General features: G+C 47.4%; 1 protein-coding gene across 5 annotated transcripts in view; it reads left to right on the top strand.

The window, feature by feature from the left end:
* Positions 1-27,618, top strand: part of LOC140189258 (spectrin beta chain, non-erythrocytic 1-like) — a 464,253-nt gene that overhangs the window by 334,916 nt on the left and 101,719 nt on the right. For all 5 annotated transcript variants that reach the window (XM_072245944.1, XM_072245948.1, XM_072245947.1 and 2 more), the window contains 3 exons: positions 1,007-1,160; positions 6,448-7,318; positions 14,749-14,886. In XM_072245944.1, the coding sequence (XP_072102045.1) occupies positions 1,007-1,160; positions 6,448-7,318; positions 14,749-14,886 (1,163 nt within the window). The remainder of the gene's footprint in view (positions 1-1,006; positions 1,161-6,447; positions 7,319-14,748; positions 14,887-27,618) is intronic.

Genomic DNA, 27,618 nt, shown 5'->3' with positions numbered 1-27,618 from the left:
ATCCCCCATGACTATCACAACATTCTCCTTTTTACATGCCTTTTCTGTCTCCCGTTGTAATTTGTAGCCCACATCCTGGCGACATCTGCTGTCAACTCCCATCAGGGTCTTTTTAGCCTTACAATATCTTAAGTTTATCCGCAGGGGTTCCACATCTTCAGTCCTATGTTACCACTTGCTAAGAATTCAATTTCATTTTGCTTCCCGAAAATGAAGCCATACCACCCCTCCGCCTGCTTTCAATATAATATGTATCCTTCAATGTTAATCTCCCAACTATGATCCTTCAGCCACAACTCTCAGTGGTCAGTTAATTAGGTGCGTCTGTACACTTGTAAATATCTAATCAGCCAGCAGCTCAGTCCAGAAAAGCCTGTAGACATGGTCAAGAGGTTCAATTGCTGTTCAGACCAGACATCAGAGTTGGGGAAGAAATGTGATCTAAGTGACTTAGACCGTGGAGCGATTTTTGGTGCCAGACGGGGTGGTTTGAGTATCTCAGAAACTGCTGATTTCCTAGGGTTTTAATACACCACAGCCACTAGAGTTTACCGGGGATGGTGCGTGGCTGTGGGCGAAAATGAGAGAAGAAGTTGATAGTTTCCTGATCAAACAGGACGTCAAAGGATATGGTGAGAAGGCAGGTGTATGGGGTTGAGTGGGATCCGGGATCAGCCATGATGGAGTGGCAGAGCAGGCTCGACGGGCTGAATGGCCTCATTCTGCTCCTATGTCTTATGGTCAGAGGAGAATGGTCAGACTGGTTCAAGCTGACAGGAAGGTGGCAGTAACTCAAATAACCACGCACTACAACAGCGGTGTGCGGAAGAACATCCCCGAAAACGCAACACGTCAAACACTAAAGTGGATGCACTACAGCCTTGAAGACCACACCTGTGCCCCACAGAGTGGCCACTGAGAGTGTGCCGTCAACAGTTCTGTGGTGGTTGCTGGTAACGTGCCTGGAAATGAGCTCTCAGGGCGAATGTTAACAATTCCTTTCCAGGGTCGCCTTCAGTCGCAGGACTACGGCAAACATCTGCATGGTGTCGAAGACCTGCTTCAGACTCACACGCTGGTGGAGGCAGACATCGCAGTCCAGGCGGAACGGGTTAAAACTGTGAACACCGGCGCTCAGAAGTTTACGACCGATGAGGAAGGTATGAGCCGTGCTTCAGTGTTTCATTCTGCTCCGCCTGTATCCTTGATTTGCTTGGCGTGACAACCGGACGTTCGTCTTTTAGTCTCTGTCATCTTTGTATTCTTCTGGTAATCTGTGCATGGGCTACATAAAGCAAGCTGGAATTATATTAGGAATAAGTTGACTGCACTTTTTTCCACAGATGCTGCCTGGCACGCTGAGTTCCTCGAGCATTTTGTGTGTGTTGTCCAAGATTTCCAGCATCTGCAGATTTTTCTCTTGTTTGGAATTAAGTTTATTCATTTCATTAATTTATTTAGCAATACAGAGCAGAGTGGGCTGTTCCGGCCCTTAAAACTGCACTGCCCCAACAACCCCTTGCAAGCCCCATTAACCCGAACCTAATCATGCGACAATGTACAAAGACCAGTTAACGTGTACTGTACATCTTTGGACTGTGCGAGGGAGCCGGAGACATCCGCAGTTCCGCAGGGAGGACGTTCAGACTCCTTATAGCAGGGGTCCTCAAATTTTTTGCACACGGACCAGTTTAGTATTGACAATATTCCTCCGGGCCGGGGGGGGGGGGGCGGTGTTCAAGTAGGGTTAAACTCACCTCAACATGTCTTTTACAGTTAGGGTCACCAACTTTCTCACTCCCAAATAAGGGACAAAAGTAGCAGTCAAATCCCAGGACACTTTACCCCGGGAAAGACTACCATGACCATGAAGCCTTGCGCGGGCACCTGTGTGTGCATGTGCGTACATGCCGATTTTTTTTCCCACAAATCGGTTTTGCCTTCATCTTCCCGACTATACTGTACATACATTATTCCTACTTTATATAGGCTGTGTATTTATCATATCATTCCTGCTTTTACTATATGTTAGTGTTATTTATTTTCGGTTTTATATGTTTTTTGGTAAGTTATTTTTTGGGTCTGGGAACGCTCAAAAATTTTTCCCATATAAATTAATGGTGATTGCTTCTTCACTTCACGCCATTTCGGCACGACAGGTTTCATAGGAACGCTCTACCTTAGCGGGGGAAATACGGGACAAGGGCGGTCCAATATGGGACAAACCAATTTAGCCCAATATACGGGATATCCCGGCAAATACGGGACAGTTGGCAACCCTATGTTCAAGTTCAACAGCGCGTGACAGGGAATGAGGAAAGGTGCAGCTGACTCATATCGTTTCCTCACGGCCCGGTAGCACATGGTTTGTGGCCTGGTGCCGGTCCGCGGCCCAGGGGTTGGGGACCGCTGCCTTATAGAACGGCGCCAGAATTGAACTCCAGACTCCGCGAGCTGTAATAGCGCCTCGCTCGACCGCGTGGCGCCTGAGATCGTCCTTCCCTCCTCTGCAGCAGATGGGTTTTAAACGCAACGTACCGTACCTCGGGAAAACGGCATTGCCAAGTTTTACACACACTGTGCTGGAGGGGCTGAGTGGGTCGGGCGGCATCTACGGAAGGGAATAAACAGTCGACGTTTCGGGCCGAGACCCCCCTTCAGGACTGTTCTGGAAGGGGGAAGAAGTCAGAATAAGAAGGTAGTGAGCGGAAGGGAGGAGAAAGTACAAAGTGGCAGGTGATAGGCGGAACCGGAAACGTTGGCTGTTTACTCCCGTTTGTAGCTGCTCCTCCAGCACGTTGTGAGTGTGTGTATTGCTCTGGATTGCCAGCATCTGCAGTACCTCTTGCGTCTATTGCCACGCTTTTTTCTGCCGATCCTAAGGCGGTGATGGGGAACCACTGAAGTCCACTCTGCTGTTGGGTAGGGAATCCCAGAACTGCGACCCAGTTGAGGTGCCAGTGTATCACCCAAGTCAGGTGAGGGAGTGAAATGGTACCTGGCAGAATAGCAAAAGGAAGGCTTCTTTTTAAAATAGAGCTGCTGAAGTGGGTCTGTGGATTCACTTCTGTTCCTGCAAATTATGCCTGGCTGTGGCCCAGAGTCCCCTAATTGAAGTAAACTGCTCTCTGCGTGTGGAACATTCCTTCATTCAGACCAGCAGCATGTCCAAGCTCAACCTGGAACCCGAGACCTGTATTCTAGTGTTAACAAGCTTACTGCATCCCCTGAACAGACTTCTCAAACTTCTGGTACAACCCGACGGCATGAACGTTGATTTCTTCAACTTACGGTAATTGGCCCGACCCGGCTGGTGGCGCAGTGGCATCAGTGCCGGACTTCGGGACGGAGGGTCCCGAGTTCGAATCCAGCCGGCTCCCTTGCACGCTTTCCACCTGTGCTGGGCTACGAGCTGGTGATCTCTTTGTAAACTCACCCAGCAGAAGGCAATGGCTGACCACTGCTGTAACTTGCCCTGTACTACGTCAGCGAGGCGTGGAGGGAAATAATCTGCTAACTGGAGAAACTCCAGATGCAACGTACCTTTCCTTTATGGTAATTGGACCCCCCTCTCTTCACCATTCCCCATTCCTGTTTCTCTTTTCTTGCCTCCCTCTGGTGCTCCTCCCCTTCCCTTTCTTTAATGGTTTTCTGTCCTCTCCTATCAGATCGCATCCCCCCCCACTTCCAGCCCATTATCTCTTTCATCAATCAACTTCCCAGCTCTTTACTCCAATCCCCTCCCCCTCTCTGTTTCACCTATCACCTGCCACCTAGTACTTCTTCCTCCCCTTATCCCACCACCTTATTCTGACTTCTTCCCCCTCTCCTTCCTTTCTATTCCTGATGAAGGGTCTCAGCCTGAAACGCCGACTGTTTATTCCCATCTGCAGATGCCGCCTGACCTGCTGAGTTCCTCCAGATCGTTGTGTGTATTACTGCATCCCCTGCTCCCCCATCCACCTTCCCCCTCACCTCTCACCTGCCAGCTTGTGCTCCTTCCCCTGCAACACCTATTTATTCTGGCTTCCCCCCCCCCCAACTTTCTCCCTCGTCCTAACGAAGGGTCTTAGCCCGAAACGTCAACTGTTCATTCCTCTCCATCGACGCTGCCTGATCCGCTGAGTTCCTCAAGCACTTTGAGTGCGTTAAAGACTGCTGTTGGCTGTTTAAGGGATTGGGTGGAACAGTAGCGTAGTGGTCAGCACAGCGCTTTACAGTATCGGAGACCCGGGTTCAATTCCCGCCACTGCCTGTAAGGAGTTTGTACGTTCTCCCTGTGACCGTGTGGGTTTCCTCCTGGTGCTCGTGTTTCCTCCCACAGTCCAAAGATGTGTGGGTTGTTAGGTTGATTGGCCATTGTAAATTGTCCCGTGATTAGGCTGGGGTTAAATCGGGGGATTGCTGCTTAGCACAGCTCGAAGGTTCATACCACGCTGTACAAACCATAGTGTACTGTACAAATACCTGTAATAATAAGGTGCAACAGTGTGGAAAGCAAGTCCCTCTACTAACAATTCTAATTTTGTTGACTTGGGCATCTAATCGTTGACCTAATTGTTTTCTTTTAACCTCACAAACAATAGTCAAATCACGTAACACTGGTGTCGAGATACCCCGATGAAGGGTCTCGCCTGAAACGTCGGCCCTTTATTCCTCGCAACAGACGCTGCCTGAGCCGCTGAGCTCCCCCAGCATTTTGTGTGTGTTGCGGTGAAAATGCGGAGCCGTCCTTCGCTTTCGTGTAAGAGCCTCTTCCAGGTGCAGAGTGAGGAAGAGTGATTTTCACAGCCAGAATTTTACTGATCATAAAGCCTCCAGTACAGAAGATGTGATGATATACATTCAATGTGACAAGTTTCATTTTAGACCTTATTTATTATCAGAGTTCAAAGTAAGTTTATTATCGGAGCATATATCCCATGCGCTTCTCTTAAATGCTGAGAGCAAACCCATATCCATCACTTGTGCTGGCAGGTTGTTCCACTCTCTCACCACCCTCTGACGGAAGCTGTTCCCCCTAAACATTTCCCCTTTCACCCTTAACTCATGACCCCCCGGTCTAGTCTCACCTGACCTCAGCGGAAAACTGCTGGCATTTAGGGAAGCAATGAAGGTCTTCCATCTCTGGCGGCGTTTGGGGCTTCCTTCATGGTAGTCAGTAGCTTATTCTCGGTTTTCACTACTGTCCGTCGTGCAAGTGACTCGGGCACGCCATCGCACTCAGATGTAGAAGGGTCATCCATTGCTGTTTCCGTATAGGATGGTGGACCGCTCCTAGTCTGGCCTCTAACCCTTTGACCTGTTTGGCATGGGTGAGCCTGCCAAGTGACAGAGCACAAGGCCCTGTCTCCAGCCAACATAGCTCTCCAGGTCATTGAGTCACACAAGCCTCCAAACCCTAAGACAAGGTGGGGTTCCTCTTGGAAGATTTGCCCTGTCTATACCACACATGACTTTTGCGTGTCTTACTCTGGATTTCCAGCATCTCAATAGGTTTCAATCGGTACATTTAATGTCAGAGACATGTATGCAATATACACCCTGCAATTCTTTCTCTTTGTAAACATCCACAAAAACAGAGGAGTGCCCCAAAGGATGAATGACAGTTAAATGTTAGAACCCCAAAGCCCCTCCCACGCATAAGCAGCAGCAAAGCAACAACCCCCCCCACCAACAAACAAGCATTAGCATCCCCCACAAGTGTGCAGCAAAGCATCAGTAAAGACACAGACTTGCAGTACCCCAAAGACTACTCATTCACCCAGTATTCGACATACCACAGGCTCTCTCTGTCCCTAATAAGGGAAAAAGAGGTGTCCCTGTTTCACAGCGAGAGGGGAGACATAACAAACAACTCGCTGATTTATAGTGTTAAAAGCCTGTTGTGTCACTTTTTCCAAGCCCTGTGCTCAGAATTTGGGTCTCTGGGCACACAGCCAGCAGCCAGCTCGCTGCTTTCGATCTTCCGTGTACTCCCATGACATGTCAGGCGGCAGCACTGCCCTCGAATCTGCCCGCCTCCAGAGCCACGAAAACCCGGCACCCTGAAGGCGCACTTGTCTTCCAGGCCGCGTCCTTGGCATATCGAAAAGCGGCCGGTCGAGAGGCCCTGAGAGCGGGTCCCATTTCCGCGAAGTACTGAAGTCAGTTTGGAACTCCAGGTCAGGGTCTTCAAAAGCACCTTGAAAGGGGGGAAAAAAAGAGATATCAAAGATAGAAACAGAGCTGTTTCCGAAGATGCAAACAAAGGAGTCACCGTTCGGCGCCACCATCCTCTAAAGCTTCACCCACGTGTCTGTAGAACCTCTTGTGTTTATACGACAGGCAAAGCAAGTATTGCATTGTGTATGCTGTTTTCTAATATCTGGAGAGCCGCAAATTGTTAATTGACATCAGATGGGCTGCAATTGAGGATAATAAACGCTGTTTTATTTTTCCCAATAGGTTATAAGCCCTGCGACCCCCAGATCGTCTGTGACCGCATCGCCCACTTGGAGCTGTGCTATCAGGAGCTGTGCAAGCTTGCGGCTGAGCGCCGCGCGAAGCTCGAGGAGTCCCGCCGCCTCTGGAAGTTCTTCTGGGAAATGGGCGAGGAAGAGTCCTGGATCCGGGAGAAAGAGCAGATCATGTCGTCGGAAGACTACGGCAAGGACTTGACAAACGTCATGCTGCTGATCAGCAAGCACAACTCATTCAAGGACGAAATGAGTGGGCGCAGTGGTCCGCTCCAGCAGACGATTCGGGAGGGGGAGGGCTTGATTGAAGAAGGGCACTTCGGGGCCAATGAGGTCAGGGAGAAAATCAAGGACATTCGCGGGCTTTGGGCACACTTGGAAGAATTGGCGGCCCTCCGGGAGCGGAGATTGAACGAGATCTCCAACCTGTACCAATTCCAGGCTGACGCCAATGACATTGAGGCTTGGATCATAGACACACTGCGCATTGCGTCCAGTGCTGACGTCGGGCACGACGAATATTCCACCCAGACGCTGGCCAAGAAGCACAAGGACGTGGAAGAGGAGATTCACAACCACCGGCCCGCCATTGATGCCCTGCACGAACAGGCTCGAAGCCTGCCTGATGATTTTGCCCAGTCTCCCGAGGTGGATGGCAGACTGCCAGCCATCGAGCAGAGGTATGAGGAGCTGGTGGCTTTGGCGCAGCAGCGAAGGCAGACGCTGCAGGACGCCCTGGCTCTCTACAAGATGTTCAGTGAGGCAGACGCCTGTACGCTTTGGATTGACGAGAAGGAGCAGTGGCTGAACTGCATGGAGATTCCCGAGAAGCTGGAGGACTTGGAGGTTGTTCAGCACAGGTACGGCGGCCAAACTTGAAACTACTTCTAAAAGAAACTTAATATAGTTGGTTAACTTAGAGTGCTGCTTCTCGGATTATAAGTAAGCAGTTTTGGGCCCCTGATCTAAGAGAGGATGTGCTGGCGTGGGAGAGGTATTGAAGGGAATGAAGGGGTTAATGTACGAGGAGCATTTGATAGCTCTAAGCCTGTTTGTAATGGGGTTTGGAAAATGGCGGGGGGGCGGTGGTATCTCATTGAAGCCTGTCAAATATTTAAAGGAAAAGGTAGAGTGGATGTGGAAAGGATGTTTTCTATGGTGCGAGAATCTAGGACCAGAGGGCACAGCCTCAGAATACAAGGAGATCCGTTTAGAAAAAAAATGAGGAGGAATTTCTTTAGCCAGGTTGTGGCTAATCTGTGGAATTCATTGGCTGTGGAGGCCAAGGCTTTGTGTATATTTAAAGCAGAGGTAGATGGGTTCTTGGTTAGTGAAGGTGTCAAAGGTTGTGGGAAGAAGGTGGAGGAATGGGTTAGAGATGGACAATAAATCAGCCATGATGGAATGGCATAGCAGAACCTGTGGGCCGAATAGCCTAATTCTGCTCCTATTTGGTCAAAATTTGCAAATCATCTCTAATTGCCCTTGAGAAGGTGGCGATCAGTCATATCTTTGGATCTCTTGTGGTTTCCTTGTTTATCACGGGTGGGGCGTTGCAGGAATTAGCACCAGCAACAGTGGTGGAACAGCAGTACATTGGCAAGTCAGGGTGGTGTTCCTAAGGCCCTGTGGGTTTGGGAGGTGCTGTCAAAGCAACCGCCTTTCAGTAACCGCACTGCAACTTCTTGTTGGTGCAGGTTGTGGTCTGCCGGTGGTGAAGAGGGTGAAGGGTTAGATTGGAGGGCATCTGAGCAAGTTCAACCTAGATGGAGGCACAGACAAAATGGGAAATGATCTTTCTCCCCCCCTCTTCCTCCCCCCCTTCCTCCCCCCTCTTCCTCCCCTCCTTCCTCCCCCCTCTTCCTCCCCCTTCTTCCTCCCCCTCTACCTCCCCCTCCGCCTCCTCCCCCTCCTCCTCCTCCCCCTCCTCCTCCCCCCTCCTCCTCCCCCCCCTCCTCCTCCCCCCTCCTCCTCCTCCCCCCCTCCTCCTCCTCCCCTCTCACTCTCTCTCCCCCTCACTCTCTCACTCACACAATGCTGGAAGAACTCAGCAGGTCAAGCAGCATCTATGGAGGGGAATGAACTGTCAATCTGACATTGGCTCTGGGCCCGTACTCGCTGGAGTTTTTTAAAAAAAAATGACGGGAAGGGGTGGGTTCTCATTGAAACCTGGCGGATATTGAAAGGCCTGGATAGAGCGAATGTGCAGAGTAAGTTTCCTGTAGTGGGGAGTCTAGGACGAGAGAGCACAGCAAAGATGTCCCTGTAGAACGGAGATGAGGAGTAATTCTTTGGCCAGAGGGGGGTGAATCTACAAAATTCATTGCCACAGAGAGCTGTGCAGGAAAAGTTATTTGGTATATTTAAAGCAGAGGCTGATAGATTCTTGATTAGGAAGGGCATTGAATGTTGTGGGGAGAATTCAGGAGAAGGGGTTGAGAGGGAATAATAAACCAGCGACGATGAAATGGTGGAGCAGGCTGCATGGTAATTCTGCTCCCATGTCTTATGGTCCTGAAATGTCGATTGCTTATTCCCCTCCATAGCTACTGCCTGACCATTCAGTTCCTCCAGCATTTTGCATGTGTTGCTCAAAATTTCCAGCATATGCAGTGTTGGGCTCGTTGAGTCCATATTGACAATGAAACACCACTTACACTAATCTCAATTTTCAGTTTCCCACATTCCCAGCAGCTTTACTGCCTCCACACTGAGCCACACAGTCAGGGTACTTACAGTGGACAGATGATCTTCCTATCCCTGCATTGCTGGTACGCAGGCAGAAACCAGAACGCACAGAGTAGCCTTCCGTAGTCACAGGTCAAATTTGCAAACAGGACACAGACAGCCCCAGAGGTGGGAGTTGAACCCGTACTGTCGATACTCTGCAGATCGGACCCGGATGCAGCCACAAAGAAGGCACAGCAGCGGCTTTATTTCATTCGGAGCTGGAGGAGATTTGGTTTGCCACCAAAGGCGCTGCAAATATTTACAGACGTAGCATGGAGAGCATTCAAACTGGCTGCCTCATTATCTAATATGGGGGGGGGGGAGTGTGTGGGGGCTACTGTACAGCAGGGGTCCCCAACCTTTTTTGCACCGCGGACCGGTTTAATATTGACAGTATTCTTGCGGACCGGCTGACTGGGGGCGGTGGAGGGGGATGTTCAAGTAGGGTTAAACTCACCTCAACATGTCTTTTACAGTTAGGGTCGCCAACTTTCTCACTTCCAAATAAGGGACAAAAGTAGCAGTCAAACCCCGGGACACTTTACCCCAGGAAAGACTACCATGACCATGAAGCCTTGCGCGGGCACCTGTGTGCGCATACGCGTAGGTGCTGATTTTTTTCCCACAAATCTGTTTTGGCTTAATCTTCCCGACTACACTGTACATACATTATTTCTACTTTATATAGGCTGTGTATCATATCATTCCTGCTTTTACTATATGTTAGTGTTATTTTAGGTTTTATGTGTTATTTGGTATGATTTGGTAGGTTATTTTTTGGGTCTGGGAACGCTCAAAAATTTTTCCCATATAAATTAATGGTGATTGCTTCTTCGCTTCACGCCATTTCGGCACGAACGATTTCATAGGAACGCTGTACGTTAGCGGGGGAAATACGGGACACGGGCGGTCCCATATGGGACAAACCAACTTCGCCCAATCTACGGGATGTCCCGGCAAATACAGGACAGTTGACAACCCTATGTTCAAATTCAACAGTGCGTGACAGGGAATGCGGAAAGGTGCAGCTGACTCGTATCGTTTCCTCGCGGCCCAGTAGCACATACTTTGGGGACCGCTGCTGTACTGGATCGAAACAAGCTGCAGAGAGCTATAAAATTAGTCAGCTCCACCATGAGCACTAGCCTCCATAGTATCCAGAGCATCTTCAAGGAGCAATGCCTCAAAAAATACGTATACACACACACACACACACACACACACACACACACACAGTGTCTGTCTCTTTCTCTCTCTCTCTCTCTCTCTCTCTCCCTCCCTCTCTCCCTCTCTCCCATTGTTTTCTATTATTAAGTATTGCATTGTACCATTGCAGCAAAGACGACAAATCTCACGACATATGCTGGCGATATTAAGCCTGATGCTGACTTTGGTTGCTGAAGCTGTGGAGCCGCGCCACCCTTCCGGACCCCACCCTGTAAAGCTGCTCGAGTTCTTGCCGTTGCCTTGAAATCGTTCCGCCCCAGTCAACATTCTTGAGTGCTTTTAGTTGTTAGTATTCAATCTTGCTCTAGACTTGTGTGTTGGAGATGGTAGAAAGGATCTGAGGTGGCAAAAGTTGAGTCACTCATCCCCGGCTGTTCAGTTGGTGACGCGCTGTTGTAGTCATTGTGATTTGGTGGCCTGTCTCCTTCAGTTTCTGTAGCAATAATGACACCCAGGATGTTACCAATAGATTCTGATTCAGACTTACTTATTACATGTAGAGTTGCAAGAAAAAGCTTTGTGAGCTCTTTGCAATTGCCTGTTTTTATTTGCATTAACTATTCATAAAATGTGACCAGGTCTTCATCTGAGTCACAAAAATAGACAAACACAATCTGCTTAAACTAACAACACCCAAACGATTGTATTTTTCATGTCTTTATTGAAGACATTGTTTAATCATTCACAGTCCAGGCTGGAAAAAGCACGTGAACCCTTGTATTGAATAACTGGTAAAACCTCCTTTAGCAGCAATGACCTAGGCCAAGTGTTTCCTGTAGCTGTAGATCAGACTTGCACAATGGCAAGAAGGAATTTTTGACCATTCCTCCATAGAAAACTGTTTCAGTTCATCAGTATTTCTGGGATACCTTGCAAGAACAGCCCTCTTCAGGTTATGCCACAGCATCTCAATTGGGTTAAGGTCTGGAGTCTGACTTGGCCATTCCAAAACACAAACTTTCTTCTTTTTAAACCATTTTGTTGTTGATCTACTCTCGAGTTTCGGATCATTGTCTTGTTGCCTCATCCAGCTTCTATTAAGCTCCAGGTGATGGACAGCTGCCCTGACATTCTCCTGTAAAATGTCATGATACAATTTTGAATTCATTGTATTGAAACGATTGAAAGCTGTCCAGACCCTGAAGCAGCAAAGCAACACCAAAACAATGCTGTTCCTTCCACTGTGTTTCACAGTTGGGATGAGGCTTTGGTTGTTAGTTCAACTTTTGTCTCATCTGTCCCTGAAGCATTGTAGAACATCCAGGTGGCCTTTTGCAAATTTGGGATGTTCAGCAATATTGTGGCTTCCTCTGTGTTGTCCTTCCATGAACACCATTGCCTTCAACATTGCCAACACCATCAGTGTTTTTCTTGTAGTGGACACAGGAGCAGAGACTTCAGCAAGTTCTAGAAATTTTATGAAGGTCTTTTGCTGTTACCCTTGGGTTCTCTTTCACCTGCTTCAGCATTCATTGATTCGAACACCTGGCTCCAAATAGCCTTTGTAGGAGGCATTATCCCAGAGGTTCACATACTTTTTGGAGTCCTGTTGAAGCGTTTCGGCCCGAAACGTCGACTGTACTCTTTTCCATAGATGCTGCCTGGCCTGCTGAGTTCCTCCAGCATTTTGTGTGTGTGTGTGTGTGTGTGTTGCTTGGATTTCCAGCATCTGCAGGTTTTCTCTTGTTCATACTTTTTGGGACCTAGACTGATTGTTTAAATGGCGTACTCAGTGTTGACAAGAAGAAGTGCAATTGTTTGTGTGTTGTCAGTTTAGGCAGATTGTGTTTGTCCATTATTGTGACTTAGATAAAGATCAGACCACATTTTATGAATCATTAAGGCAGAAAGCCAGGTAATTGGAAAGGGTTCACAAATCTTTTCTTGCAGCTGCAGATGTGTGCCAACCTTTTATAGACAATAGACAATAGGTGCAGGAGTAGGCCATTCGGCCCTTTGAGCCAGCACCACCATTCACTGTGATTATGGCTGATCATCCACAATCAGTATCCAGTTCCTGCCTTATCCCCATAACCTTTGATTCCACTATCTTTAAGAGCTCTATCCATCTCTTTTGTGAAAGCATCCAGAGACTTGGCCTCCACAGCCTTCTGGGGCAGAGCATTCCATATATCCACCACTCTCTGCGTGAAAAAGCTTTTCCTCAACTCCGTTCTGAATGGCCTACCCCTAATTCTTAAACTGCGGCCTCTGGTTCTGGACTCACCCATCTGCAGGAACATGCAATCCCTTAATAAGCTTATAAGTTTCAATAAGATCCCCTCTCAGCCTTCTAAATTCCAGAATATACAAGCCCAGTCGCTCCAATCTTTCGACATATGACAGTCCCACCATCCCGGGAATTAACCTTGTGAACCTACGCTGCACTCCCTCAATAGCAAGAATGTCCTTCCTCAAATTTGGAGACCAAAACTGCACACAGTACTCCAGGTGTGGTCTCACCAGGGCCTTGTACAGCTGCACAAGGACCTCTTTGCTCTTATACTCAATTCCCCTTGTTATGAAGGCCAGCATGCCATTAGCTTTCTTCACTACCTGCTGTACTTGCATGCTTGTTTTCAGTGACTGATGTACAAGAACACCTAGATCTCGTTGTGCTTCCCCTTTTCCTAACTTGACTCCATTTAGATAATAATCTGCCTTTCTGTTCTTACCACCAAAGTGGATAACCTCACATTTATCCACATTAAACTGCATCTGCCCAATCACCCAGCCTGTCCAAGTCACCCTGCATTCTCACAACATCCTCCTCACATTTCACACTGCCACCCAGCTTTGTGTCATCGGCAAATTTGCTAATGTTACTTTTAATTCCCTCATCTAAATCATCAATATATATTGTCAACAGCTGCGGTCCCAGCACTGAACCCTGCGGTACCCCACTGGTCACCGCCTGCCATTCGGAAAGGGACTGATTAATCAGCCAGCCAATTTTCAATCCATGTCAGTACTCTGCCCCCAATACTGTGTGCCCTAATTTTACCCACTAATCTCCAACCTACTCCAAGATCAATCTAACCCTTCCCTCCCACATAGCCCTCTATTCTTCTATCATCCACTTGCCTGTCTAAAGGCCAATTTTTACTTGCATGTCAAATCGACGCCGTAGGTACAGTGTAGCCACATACCCTACACCGTACCCTGACGTGCAACTCCCCAGAAGTGTAACTGCTCGTCGTGGTGACGCAGACCGCAACAACTGTGATTGGTCGGCTTGGTAGCATCGCATTTCCTCCTACGCTGCGATAGCTTGCCATTGGGCGACTGAAGGGCAGGGAAGGAACTCTGGCTGCAATGCTTTCCATAAAGCTTTACAGACCTCCGAAATTATGGAAGACCCTGTGCTTGACGCCAGTTTGTAGCTAGGCTTCCACCTGAAGCTAAAACTGAAATGGTGATTGCCAGTCTCTGAGTATACTGTGCATACGCTGATGCGAAATAAATAGTTGGAGACGATGAACCAAATCCACCTGCCGACATCTGAAAATATTTGAAATGCATTTCCTCGTCCATGTCTCTCAGTGGCCGGACAAGCACAGAAAATTCACCCTCCTTCAGTTTCAGTCGCCATTGTTTGAAGTTTGAGTTTCTTTGTGTTGAGTTTCAACGCAGTGGCATAGAAACCCTACCGCCAACTAGTGTTTTGGCGGTGAATTGCAGAGCGACGCAGACACACCAATGCACAAGTATAAATGCTCACAACGGCGTAGCCCACTTGCGTAGGCTACGGCGTAAGCTAGTATGCACAAATATAAATCAGCCTTAAGAGTCTCTTAAATGAAACTGATGTATCTGCCATCTCACGTCTCCTGTCATGTTGATGGAGACCAAGTCTTTCATGTTTAGGATCCTTCGACTAAATCAGTGCTTCACAGAGGGCAATAGAGATGCAGCCAGACGGGAGAAGGCTAACTACCCACTTTGACATTTAACAGGTTATAATATATTTATTAAAATTTTCCTCATTGATTAAGCTTTTAGTTACCTATCTAAATATCATGCAACACACATCAAAGTTGCTGGTGAACGCAGCAGGCCAGGCAGCATCTCTAGGAAGAGGTACAGATGCTGCCTGGCCTGCTGGGTTCACCAGCAACTTTGATGTGTGTTGCTTGAATTTCCAGCATCTGCAGAATTTCTCGTGTTTGCGTGTCTAAATGTCATCTTCAGTTGATTTGTCAGGTTTTATTTAATGCTGCTTCTGGATAAATTTAGCACACCAAAGGCGATTTATAAATGCGTTGTACATGATAAGTATTAATGTTGAATAAATCTACGGGATTTGTATTCACGGTTTAAATTTTGGTTTCAGGTTTGAAACGCTCGAGCCGGAGATGAACAGCCAAGCCTCCCGGATCTCAGCCGTCAACCAGGTGGCCAGCCAGTTGCTGAGCGCCGAGCACCGTAACAAGGATGAGGTCACTGGCATGAGAGACCAGCTGAACAGCAGGTGAGCCCATCGCAAGCGCCAGGAGACCTGGTGCATTGCTGATGTCTGTAAAGCCAGCAGACCACTTGCTGGGGTCAGTGACGGAATCCCTTTCTGTGGTCTCACCCAAACTACCAGTAAACTATGACGGTAAAATTTGTCGCACAGTGTGTCCGTGGCAGAAAATGAAAAATATTTAGATCCGCCTCCATGTCCTCAAATGAGTGAATATAAATTTGTTTCTGTGCCACCATCCCTGTAATTTTTCTTCCATTTCCCTATTTTATTCATTTATTAAAGCAATAATCAGATTCAGGTGTATTATCGTTGGCATATGCCGTGAAATTTGCTTCGTGGCAGCAGTGCTGTACAAGACAGATCGTGGATAAATAAATATATAGGAAGATGATGATAGATACAGCAAAAGAGGAATAGTGAGTAGCGTTAATGGATTTGATGGGGAGAGATGAGAGATTCAGAATCAGGTTTATTATAGAAACATAGAAAATAGGTGCAGGAGTAGGCCATTCGGCCCGTCGAGCCTGCACCGCCATTCAGTATGATCATGGCTTATCACCAGCATGTGTCATGAAATTTGTTAACTTAGCAGCAGCAGTTCAATGCAATACATAATATAGAAGAAAAAGAATAATAAATAAAGTACAGTATACATGTATTGAATAGATTTAAAATTGTGCAAAAAGCAAATAATACATTTTAAAAAGTGAGGCAGTGTTCACGGGTTCAATGTCCATTTAGGAATCGGACGGCAGAGGGGAAGAAGCTGTTCCTGAATCGCTGAGTGTGTGCCTTCAGGCTCCTGTACCTCCTCCCTGATGGTAACAGTGAGGAAAGGGTATGCCCTGGGTGCTGGAGGTCCTTAGTAAAGGATGCTGCCTTTCTGAGGAACTGCTCCTTGAAGATGTCCTGGGACCTTTGTAAGCCAGTACCCAAGATGGAGCCGACTAAATTTACAACCCTCTGCAGCTTCTTTTGGTCCTGTGCAGTAGCAAACCCACCCCCTCATACCAGGCAATGATTGAGTCGCCTGGGGCTGTACTCGCTGGAATTCAGAAGGATGAGAGGAGATGGTATAGAAACATATTAAATTATGAAATAAGATAGAGGCAGGAAAGTTGTTTCTAGTGGGAGGTGAGACTAGAACTAGGGGACAAAGCCTCAAGATTCAGGGGACAGAGATGAGGAAGAACCGCTTTTCCCAGTGAGTGGTGAATCTGTGGAATTCTCTGCCCAATGAAGCAGTGGAGGCTACCTCAGTAAATATATTTAAGACAAGGTTGGACAGAGTTTTTGCATAGTAGAGGAATTAAGGTTTATGGGGAAAAGGCAGGTAGGTGGAGATGAGTCCATGGCCAGATCAGCCATGATCTTATTGAATGGCGGAGCAGGCTCGATGGGCCAGATGGCCGACTCCTCTTATTTCATGTGTTCTTACGACTTTCCAGAAATCTGATGGCAGAGGGGAAGAGGCTGTTTCTAAAGAGCTGTTGAGTGTGTGTCTTCAGGCTCCTGTACCTCCTCCCTGATGGTAGTAATGAGAAGAGGACGTGTCCTGGAGAGTCCTTACGGAGAGTCTGATGTCATACCTGTAACAGTGCAGTAATCAGAAAATAGGAATGTATGTCTTTTTAAGGCACCAAAGCTGATTTCCACCTCCCTCTCAGTACTGGAGTATCAGCCTACATTATGCATTTAAATCCTGATTTTGGATTCAACTGTTCTGATGCCATGAGGATAAGTTCAGATACTGTCCAATCCCTCCTCCAAGAGGGCCGCAAACTTGTCCTAGGATTTGAAAGCTTCATGTCTCAATAACTCAGAGAGCTATAATGGCTGAAGTCAGAGCTTTATGCTCTTGACGGGGTCACCCATACCAAAACAGGTCAAAGGGTAGAGGACAGACTAAGAGTGGTCTGCCGGTCCTCCAGGTGGGCGGGGGGGGTGTTCAGCTCAGGGCTAACTACCCTCACTGGTTAAAGAAAAAAAAATTGTTAGGGAAACAGCAAAGAATGAATCTGGGTGAGACCGTATATGGTCGAGGACAGGCAGAGGTGGAGAACCTTCATTGCTCCCCTAAAGGCCAGCGGTATAACCTGCAGTAACCAACCTATTCCCTGTTCCTTCCAGAAGCTTCCTCCCTCTATATTGGTCATCCTTAATTTCCCTGAACTGAGCCACTTGCTCAACTGTTTCGGAGGGAATTTAAGAATTGATAATGTGGGAGTGGATCTAGGGAAACGCTGTGCCGGGACAGGTAAGACAGCAAGCATTTCTGGCCCCTCTCTCATTTGTATTCTTTGCCCACTCGATTGGTACCCCTTCCACAAGCATCCAATCCCCCCACCATCGACGGACAGTTGCAGCAGTGTGTACGATCTACAAGATGCACTGCAACAACACACCAAAGTTCCAAAGGCAGCACCTTCCAGACCCCACGACCGCCACCATCTAGAAGGATGGGAACGGCAGATACCTGGGAACACCACCACTTGGAAATCTCCCTCCGCGTCACTCACCATCCTGACTTGGAAGCACATCGACGTTCCTTCATTATCATGGAATTCCGTCAAAATCATGGAATTCCCTCCCTAAAGGCACTGTGGGTGTCCCTACACCTCGAGGACTGCAGCGGTTCAAGAAGACAGCTCAACACCACCTTCTCAAGGGCAACTAGGGATGGGCCAATAAAGACTGGCTTAGCTGGCAAAGCCCACGTCCCGTAAATGAATAAAAAAGTTAAATGCCTGAATTCCAAACCACTTTTATGAGCACTTCAATGTAGCACACATAAAATGCTGGAGGAATTTGGCACGTCAGCCAGCATCTAATGGAGAGCAACGAAGAGTCGACATTCTGGGCCGAGACCCTTCATTCGTTTGCTGATTTGTAACTCCTGCCTACTATCATCAACCTTCCCTATAACCCTTCCCCTGTTTCTGAACTCACTTCGACTCTGATCTACCTCTAACTTCTGTCAGTTCTGTCCAAAGATCACCAGCTCAGCTTCACTTCTCTCTCTCCACCGACTCAGGATCAGGAGTAACCCCTAAATCCACTCAATCCTCATGAAGGTCCTCCATCGCTGTCTGTCCTCAGTCGCACACAGTTATTGAAGGATTCTTCATTGCTGTTTCTGTAACGATTTTTTAATTCGACCAGTCAGGTTTATTAGCCTGGAGGACGGGTGGACCACTCTCAGTCTGGCCTCTAACCTTTGACCTGTTTGGCATGGGTGAGGGTTTTGATCGAGGGACGACTGCACAAGTGTGTGGACGTCAGCGAGTTAGACCAGCTCGAAAAGTATAAAAGGAGAGAGTTTTATAGAGTGGACGACAGTGCAGACTGAATAGGAGGGCTTTGACTCAATGGGGCTTAGGCGATAGCGGGTCGAGGCGAAGTAAGCTACTTGTGAGGAATAGAAACAGGAAGTATGTCTGTGAGGCTGCTGTTCTGTACTGGGTGTCAGATGTGGGATGTCCAGGAGACTCCTGGCCTCCCGGACGGCCACACCTGCACCAGGTGCGTTGAGCTGCAGCTCCTTAGGGACCGGGTTAGGGAACTGGAGCTGCAGCTCGATGACCTTCGTCTGGTCAGGGAAAGTGAGGAGGTGATAGGAGCTGCAGGCAAATAGTCACACTGGGGCCTTGGGAGACAGATAATTGGGTAACAGGATATTAGAGAGTACCCCAGTGGCTGTCCCACTTAACAATAAGTACTCATATTTGAGTACTGTTGGGGGGGACTGCTTACCTGGGGGAAGCGACAGTGGCTGAGCCTCTGGCACAGAGTCTGGACCTGTGATCAGAAGGGTATGGAAAGGAAGAAGGCAGTGGTAATAGGGGACACTATAGTTAAGGTATTCTGTGGACGGAGGAAAGAAACATGGATGGTAGTTTGCCTCCCAGGTGCCAGGTTCTGGGATGTTTCTGATCGAGTCCATGATATCCTGAAGTGGGAAGGTGAACTACCAACGACATAGGTAGGAAAAGGGAAGAGGTCCTGAAAACAGACAGGGAGTTAGGAAAGAAGTTGAGAAGCAGGACCTCAGGGTAGTAATCTTGGGATTACTGCCTGTGACACGTGACAGTGAGAATAGGAATAGAGTGAGGCGGAGGATAAATGTGTGGCTGAGGGATTGGAGCAGGGGGCAGGGATTCAGATTTCTGGATCATTGGGACCTCTTTTGGGGCAGGTGTGACCTGTACAAAAAGGACAGGTTGCACTTGAATCCGAGGGGGACCGATATCCTGGCAGGGAGGTTTGCTAAGGCTGCCGGGGAGAGTTTAAACTAGAATTGCTGGGGGGTGGGAACCAAACTGAAGAGACGGAGGAAGGGGCTGTTGGCTCACAAATAGAGAAAGCTTGGAGACAATGCAAGAGGGAGGATAGGCAGGTGATATAGAAGGGATGTGCTCAGACAGATGGATTGAGATGTGTCTATTTTAATGCAAGTAGCATCATGAACAAAGCGGATGAGCTTATAGTATGGATCAGTCCTTGGAGCTATGATGTTGTGGCCATTACAGAGATTTGGATGTCCTGGGGGCAGGAATGGTTACTTCAAGTGCCAGGCTTTAGATGTTTCAGAAAGGACAGGGAGGGAGGCAAAAGAGGTGGGTGAGTGGCACTGCTGATCAGAGATAGTGTCACGGCTGCAGAAAAGGAGGAGGTTAAGGAGGGATTGTCTACTGAGTCTCTGTGGGTGGATGTTAGAAACAGAAAGGGGTCAATAACTCTACTGGGTGTTTTTTATAGACCACCCAATAGTAACAGGGACATCGAGGAGCAGATAGAACATAGAACAGTACAGCACAGTACGGGCCCTTCGGCCCACAATGTTATGCCGACCCTTAAACCCTGCCTCCCATATAACCCCCCCCCACCTTAGATTCCTCCATATACCTGTCTAGTAGTCTCTTAAACTTCACTAGTGTATCTGCCTCCACTACTGACTCAGGCAGTGCATTCCACACACCAACCACTCTCTGAGTAAAAAAACCTTCCTCTAATATCCCCCTTGAGCTTCTCACCCCTTACCTTAAAGCCATGTCCTCTTGTATTGAGCAATGGTGCCCTGGGGAAGAGGCGCTGGCTATCCACTCTATCTATTCCTCTTATTATCTTGTACACCTCTATCATGTCTCCTCTCCTCCTCCTTCTCTTCAAAGAGTAAAGCCCTAGCTCCCTTAATCTCTGATCATAATCCGTACTCTCTAAACCAGGCAGCTTCCTGGTAAATCTCCTCTGTACCCTTTCCAATGCTTCCACGTCCTTCCTATAGTGATACAGATACGGAGACAGATTCTGGAAAGATGTAATGATAACAGGGTTGTCATAGTGGAAGATTTTAATTTCCCAAATATCAATTGGCATGCCCCTAGAGCAAGGGGTTTAGATGGGGTGGAGTTTGTTAGGTGTGTTCAAGAAGGTTTCTTGACACAACATGTAGATAAGGCTGTACTTGATCTGGTATTAGGAAATGAACCTGGTCAGATGTCAGGTCTCTCAGTGGGAGAGCATTTTGGAGATAGTGATCACAATTCTATCTCCTTTACAATAGCAACAGACAAGTTAGGAAAGCATTTAATTGGAGTAAAGGGAAATATGAAGCTATCAGGCAGGAATTTGGAAGCATAAATTGGGAACAGATGTTCTCAGGGAAATGTATGACAGAAATGTGGCAAATATTCAGGGGATATTTGTGTGGCGTTCTGCATAGGTACGTTCCGATGAGACACGGAAAGGATGGTAGGGTACAGGAACTGTGGTGTACAAAGGCTTTTGAAATCTAGTCAAGAAGAAAAGAAAAGCTTATGAAAGGTTTGAAAAACTAAATGATGATAGAGATCTAGAAGATGATAAGGCTAGCAGGAAGGTGTTTAAGAATAAAATTAGGAGAGCCAGAAGGGGCCATGAGAAAGCCTTGGTGAGCAGGATTTAGGAAAACCCCAAGGCAATTCTACAAGTATGTGAAGTGCAAGAGGATAAGCCATGAGAGAATAGGAACAATCAAGTGTGACAGTGGAAAAGTGTGTATGGAACTAGAAGAGATCGTGAAGAAGATGTGCTGGAGCTTTTGGAAAGCATCAAGTTGGATAAGTCACTGGGACCGGATGAGATGTACCTCAGGCTACTGTGGGAGGTGAGGGAGGAGATTGCTGAGCCTCCGGCGATGATCTTTGCATCATCAATGGGGACGGGAATGGTTCCGGAGGATTGAAGCATTGCAGATGTTGTTCCCTTATTCAAGAAAGGGAGTAGAGATGGCCCAGGAAATTATAGACCAGTGAATCTGGTTGGTAAGTTGATGGAGAAGATCCTGAGAGGCAGGATTTATGAACATTTGGAGAGGCATAATATGATTAGGAATAGTCAGCTTGGCTTTGTCAAAGGTAGGTCGTGCCTTACGAGCCTGATTGAATTTTTTTGAGGATGTGACTAAACACGTTGATGAAGGTAGAGCAGTAGATGTAGTGTATATGGATTTCAGCAAGGCATTTGATAAAGTACCCCATGCAAGGCTTACTGAGTGAGTAAGGAGGCATGGGATCCAAGGGGACCTTCCTTTGTGGATCCAGAACTGGCTTGCCCACAGAAGGCAAAGAGTGGTTGTAGAGGAGTCATATTCTGCATGGAGGTTGGTGACCAGTGGTGTGCCTCAGGGATCTGTTCTGGGTCCCTTCTCTTCGTGATTTTTATAAATGACCTGGATGAGGAAGTGGAGGGATGGGTTAGTAAATTTGCTGATGACACAAAGGTTGGGGGTGTTGTGAATAGTGTGGAGGGCTGTCAGAGGTTACAGTGGGACATGGATAGGATGCAAAACTGGGCTGAGAAGTGGCAGATGGAGTTCAACCCAGCTAAGTGTGAGGTGGTTCATTTTGGTAGGTCAAATATGATGGCAGAATATAGTATTAATGGTAAGACTCTTGGCATTGTGGAGGAGCAGAGGGATCTTGGGGCCCGAGTCCATAGGACACTCAAAGCTGCTGAATGCAGGTTGACTCTGTGGTTAAGAAGGCATACGGTGCATTGGCCTTCATCAACTGTGGGATTGAGTTTAAGAGCTGAGAGGTAATGTTACAGTTATATAGGACCCTGGTCAGACCCCACTTGGAGTACTGTGGTCACCTTACTACAGGAAGGATGTGGAAACCATAGAAAGGGTGCAGAGGAGATTTACAAGGATGTTGCCTGGATTGGGGAGCATGCCTTATGAAAATAGGTTGAGTGAACTCAGCATTTTCTCCTTGGAGCGGTGGAGGATGAGATCGTGACCTGATAGAGGAGTATCAGATGATGAGAGGCATTGATTGTGTGGATAGTCAGAGGCTTTTACTCAGGGCTGAAATGGCTAACATGAGAGGGCACAGTTTTAAGGTGCTTGGAAGCAGGTACAGAGGAGATGTCAGGGGTAAGTGTTTTACCCAGAGAGTGGTGAGTGCGTGGAATGGGCTGCCGGCAATGGTGGTGGAGGCGGATATGAAAGGGTCTTTTAAGAGACTCCTGGAGAGGTACATGGAGCTTAGAAAAATAGAGGGCTGTGGGTAACCCTAGGTAATTTCTAGGGTAAGGACATGTTCGGCACAGCTTTGTGGGCCGAAGGACCTGTATTGTGCTGTAGGTTTTCTATGTTCTCTGACCCTCCCAAAAGCCAAAGCACAAAGCCTTGTCTCCAGACAACATAGCCCTCGAAATCATTGAGACACACGAGCCTCCAAACCCTACCAGTAGGTTGTGGTCCTCTTGGAGTCATAAATAAATGTATCTGAATCTTAATGTCAGCAGTGACTCTGCCTCCATAGTCCTTTGGGGAAAGAGAATTGCAAAGATGTTTGGAAATTCCTTGTCAGCTCCGTCCTAAATGCCCAATTCTTTGTTCTGAAGTTGTGCTGACGTTTCCAGATTACCCTGCGTAGGAAAAGGCAGTGTAGCAGCATGGTGGTCAGTGTAACGTTAGAATAGTGCCAGTGACCCAGGGTCATATCCACTACTGTTTGTAAGGACTTGGCATGTTTTCCCTGTGATCTTGTGGGTTTCCTCTGGGTGCTCTGGTTTCCTCCCAAATTCCCAGGTCGTATGAGGAGCGTTTGATAGCTCTGGGCCTGTACTTGCCGAAAGGAGAGGATTTATTTGAAACCTGTTGAATATTGAAAGACATGGACAGTGGATGTGGAGAGGATGTTTCATATCGCGGAGGAGCCTAGGAGCAGAGGGCCCAGCCTCAGACGAGAGGGATGTCCCTTTAGAACGGGGATGAGTAGGAATTTCTTTAGCCGGAGGGTGGTGGATGTGTGGAATTCATTGCCACAGATGGCTGTGGAGGCCAGGTCATTGGGTATATTTAAAGCGGAGGTTGACAGGTTCTTGGTTAGTAAAGGTGTCAAAGGTTGCAGGGAGAAGTCAGGAGAATGGGGTTGAGAGGGATTATAAGTCAGCCATGGTGGAATGGTGGAGCAGAATTGATGGGCCAAATGGCTTAATTCTGATCCTGTATCTTATGGTTTGGTAGGTAATTGGTGACATGGGTGTAATTGGGTGGTATGAGCTCGTTGGGCCAGAAGGACCTGCTACCATGCTGTATCTCCAAATTAGTCTGAACCTCTACTCTCTGTCCCCTCATTTGTTTCAGTAGGATAACCTCAGTCCTCCACTCCATGGAGCAGTGGACCTAACCTGCTCAGCCTTTCTTCATTTGTCAACCTTTTCAACTCCATCGGTCTAGTGAACCAACAAGCAAGTCCTTCTGGAGACCAAGATGGTGTCTGGTACCCCATGTGTGGTCTCACCAGTAATCACCTGGTTTTCTGCATTAATTACTCATAAAATGTGGTCTGGTCTTCATCTGAGTCACAATAATAGATGAACACAATCTGCCTAAACTAATAATGCACAAACAATTGTACTTTTATTGAACACATAGTTTAATCATTCACGGTCCGGGCTGGAAAAATTACATGATCCCTTGTATTTAATAACTGGTAGAACCTCCTTTAGCGGCAATAACCTCCACCAAACATTTCCTGTAGCTGCTGATCAGACTTGCATGGCACGAGGAGGAATTTTCGACCGTTCCTCCATACAAAACCGTTTCAGTTCATCAGTATTTCTGGGATACCTTGTAAGAACAGCCCTCATCAGGTCATGCTACAGCATCTCAATTGGGTTAAGGTCTGGACTCTGACTTGGCCATTCCAAAACACAAATTTTCTTCTTTTTAAACCATTCTGCTGTTGACTTACTCTTGTGTTTGGGATCGTTGTCTCGTTGCATCATCCGGCTTCTATTAAGCTTCAGATGACAGACCGCTGCCCTGACACTCTCCTGTAAAATGTCATGATACAATTTTGAATGCATTGTTCCCTCAACGATTGCTAGCTCTCCGGACCCTGAGGCAGCAGAGCAACCCAAAGCCATGATGCTCCTTCCACCATGCTTCACAGTTGGGATAAGGTTTTGATGTTGGTTGTACAGTGGCCTTTTCCTTCCAAACATAGTGGTGTGCATTTCTGCCAAAACATTCAACTTTTGTCTGATCTGTCCACAGACCATCGTCCCAGAAGCATTGTGGAACATCCAGGTGGTCTTTTGCAAACTTGAGATGTGCAGCAATGTTTTTTGGAGAGCAGTGGTTTCCTCCGTGGTGTCCTTCCATGAACATCATTCTTGTTCATTGTTTTTCTTCTGAAGACTTTAGCAAGTTCTAGAGAGTTCTGCAGGCCTTTTGTTGTTGCTATTGTGTCCTTTTTCACCTCCTTCAGCATTGCACGTTGTGCTCTTGGTGTGATCTTTGCAGGACACCCACTCCTAGGGAGTGTCACAACAGTATTGAATTTCCTCCATTTATAGACAATTTCTCTTACTGTGAACTGATGAACACTCAGGTCGTTAGAAATGCTTTTGTATCCTTTTCTAGCTTCTTGTATCTCTCTTCTTCTTCTTCCAAGATCCTCTGAAAGATGTCTTGATCAAGGCAGGGTGCACATAAACAGATCTTTCTTGAGAAGAGCAGTCTGTGTGTCTTTTTCTGCACCTCTACAACCCACACTTCTAATCTCATTGACTGGAACACCTGATTTGCAAGAGCTTTTGCAGAAGGCATTACCCAGAGGTTCACGTACTTTTGAACCTAGACTGCGATTGTTTGAATGGTGTACTCAGCATTGACGAGAAGAAGTACAATTGTTTGTACATTATTAGTTTAGGCAGGCTGTGTTTGTCTATTATTGTGACTTAGATGACAATCAGACCACATTTTCTGAGTAATTAATGTGGAAAACCAGGTAATTGCAAAGGGTTCACGAACTTTTTCTTGCGACTGTAGCTAGGGTGCCTGAGACCTTTGCACAGTACTGTATTTGTCAACCGGGAGCGGAGAGTGAGTTTGTAGATCTGGCAGCAGCGAAGGACGTTGGGAGTGGCGAGGACAGGGTGTGGGGCAGAAGGAATGCCGGGCAGCTGGTGGTGCAGCTCCAGACACACCCAGTCCTGAGACACCAGGGCAAGGTTATTTGATTCCAAACAATTGGTTTATTGATCGACAGAATGTCTCTCTGGTGCTTCCCTCTCCAGTCCCCTTTTCCCAGACATGATTCCCCTCTCCCTGCCTCCTTCCTATTCTCAGTCCACAATTGCAGCCCATAGCAGAATTGGGTTTATCATCACTCACATATGTCTGATTTTTTTGTGTGGCAGCAGTACAATGCAATACATAAAATTACTGTAGTGCTATGCAAAAGTCTTAAGGCAAGCTATATATATTTGTGTCCAAGACTTTCGAACAATACTGTATAATCATCTTCTTGCAGTCAAAGCCCCGCATTCCAATAATTACTCTCTATGCATGCAAGCTATGTTTTTTTAATGTTCACGTTAGGTACCCACCCTTAATCCCCTTGCACAGTCGCACTTTCTATTCTCACTCTGATAAAATAACTTGTTTATCTTCAGTCTTCCTTTTAAAGTAGAAACCTCACACTTTCTCACCTACTATTCCATCTGCTAACTTCCTGCTTTCTCGCTGAACTTGCGCGTCTCCATTTCTCTGCAGGATGTTTGTGACCTTGCAGCTTGCTAACCCAGAAGCTGGTCTTGGGTGTACTTTGCTCCTTCGACAATCTCGTCAGTATATGGAACCTAGAACAGTACAGCACAGGAACAGGCTATTCGGCCCACTATGTTGCACTGAACCATCTAAAAAGAGAATAAAAAACACCCAAACACTAATCCTTCCTACCTACACCATGCCCATATCCCGCCCCCCATCTTCCTCACACCCATGTGCCTATCCAGACATCTCCTAAAAGCCTCTAATGTATTTGCCTCTATCTCCGTACCAGGCATCCACCACTCTCTGAGTGAGAAACTTACCCCTTTCAGCCCCCTCTCACCTTCAGTGCATGCCCTCTGGTATTAGGCATTTCAACCCTGGGAACCAGATACCCCCTGTCCACTCGATCTGTGCTTCTCATAACCTTATAAACCTCTATCCAGGGCCTGCATTGTGCTGTAGGTTTTCTATGTTTCTGTCCGATCTTCCCTCAGCCTTCAGGAATTCTGAACAAGACGGAATCATACAGCCCCTTCCCTCCTTCCACGAGAGAGCCCTTATCTCCCACCCCCACTTGTTCCAGTAGAAAGCATTAGCCCTCCACCACCGACCAAGCAATAGTTTTGAAGTGCAATGAAGGAAATCTTGCCCTTGCAGTGTTGTAGTGATGGATTGGCTGCTGGGATCACAGTGCACAGAAACAGACCATCGGCCCCACTGCTCCGTGCCGACCCGCACACAGATCTAAGCTCTGGGAGAGTCGCACTATTCACGTGGAATCACCGAGAGTCTGGCAGCACTTGCAGGAGCTGCCGGGGCTGCACCAGTGCTTCAAAAAAGCTTTCTGTCCTCTACCGCCCGGTCTGTTCAAGGGGTGCCTACCTTGAGGGAGTTTTAAGTCTTCCCTTCGATGGGAGTTGGGTGAAACCTTCCCTCACTGCTCCCCCTCTGTGATCTCTGCTGCCCTCAACCCTTCGACCGTCACCACAGCCACCTGTCCTTCCCGGGAGCTTGTGTTCGCTGCTGTCTTGTGCCATGTTCACCATTCACTGAAGGTAAGCGTGCAGGTACAGCAAGGCAGTGAAGAAAGCTAACGGCATGCTGGCCTTCGTAACAAGGGGAGTTGAGTATAGGAGCAAAGAGGTCCTTCTGCAGTTGTACAGGGCCCTGATGAGACCACACCTGGAGTACTGTGTGCAGTTTTGGTCTCCAAATTTGAGGAAAGACATTCTTGCTATTGAGGGAGTGCAGCGTAGGTTCACGAGGTTAATTCCCAGGATGGCGGGACTGTCATATGTTGAAAGATTGGAGCGACTGGGCTTGTATACACTGGAATTTAGAAGGATAAGAGGGGATCTGATTGAAACATGTAAGATTATTAAGGGATTGGACACGCTAGAGGCAGGAAACATGTTCCCGATGTTGGGGGAGTCCAGAACCAGAGGCCACAGTTTAAGAATAAGGGGTAGACAATTTAGAACAGAGTTGAGGAAAAACTTTTTCACACAGAGGGTTGTGGTTCTGTGGAATGCTCTGCCTCAGAAGGCAGTGGAGGCCACTTCCCTGGATTCTTTCAAAAAAGAGTTAGATAGAGCTCTTAAAGATAGCGGAGTGAAGGGATATGGGGAGAAGGCAGGAACGGCGTACTGATTGTGGATGATCAGCCATGATCACAGTGAATG

This window comes from Mobula birostris, chromosome 28 (assembly GCF_030028105.1).
Source record: "Mobula birostris isolate sMobBir1 chromosome 28, sMobBir1.hap1, whole genome shotgun sequence".
Classification (NCBI taxonomy): domain Eukaryota; kingdom Metazoa; phylum Chordata; class Chondrichthyes; order Myliobatiformes; family Myliobatidae; genus Mobula; species Mobula birostris.
The sequence above is the reverse complement of the archived record's forward strand: the minus strand, read 5'-3'. Positions and strand labels throughout refer to the sequence as shown.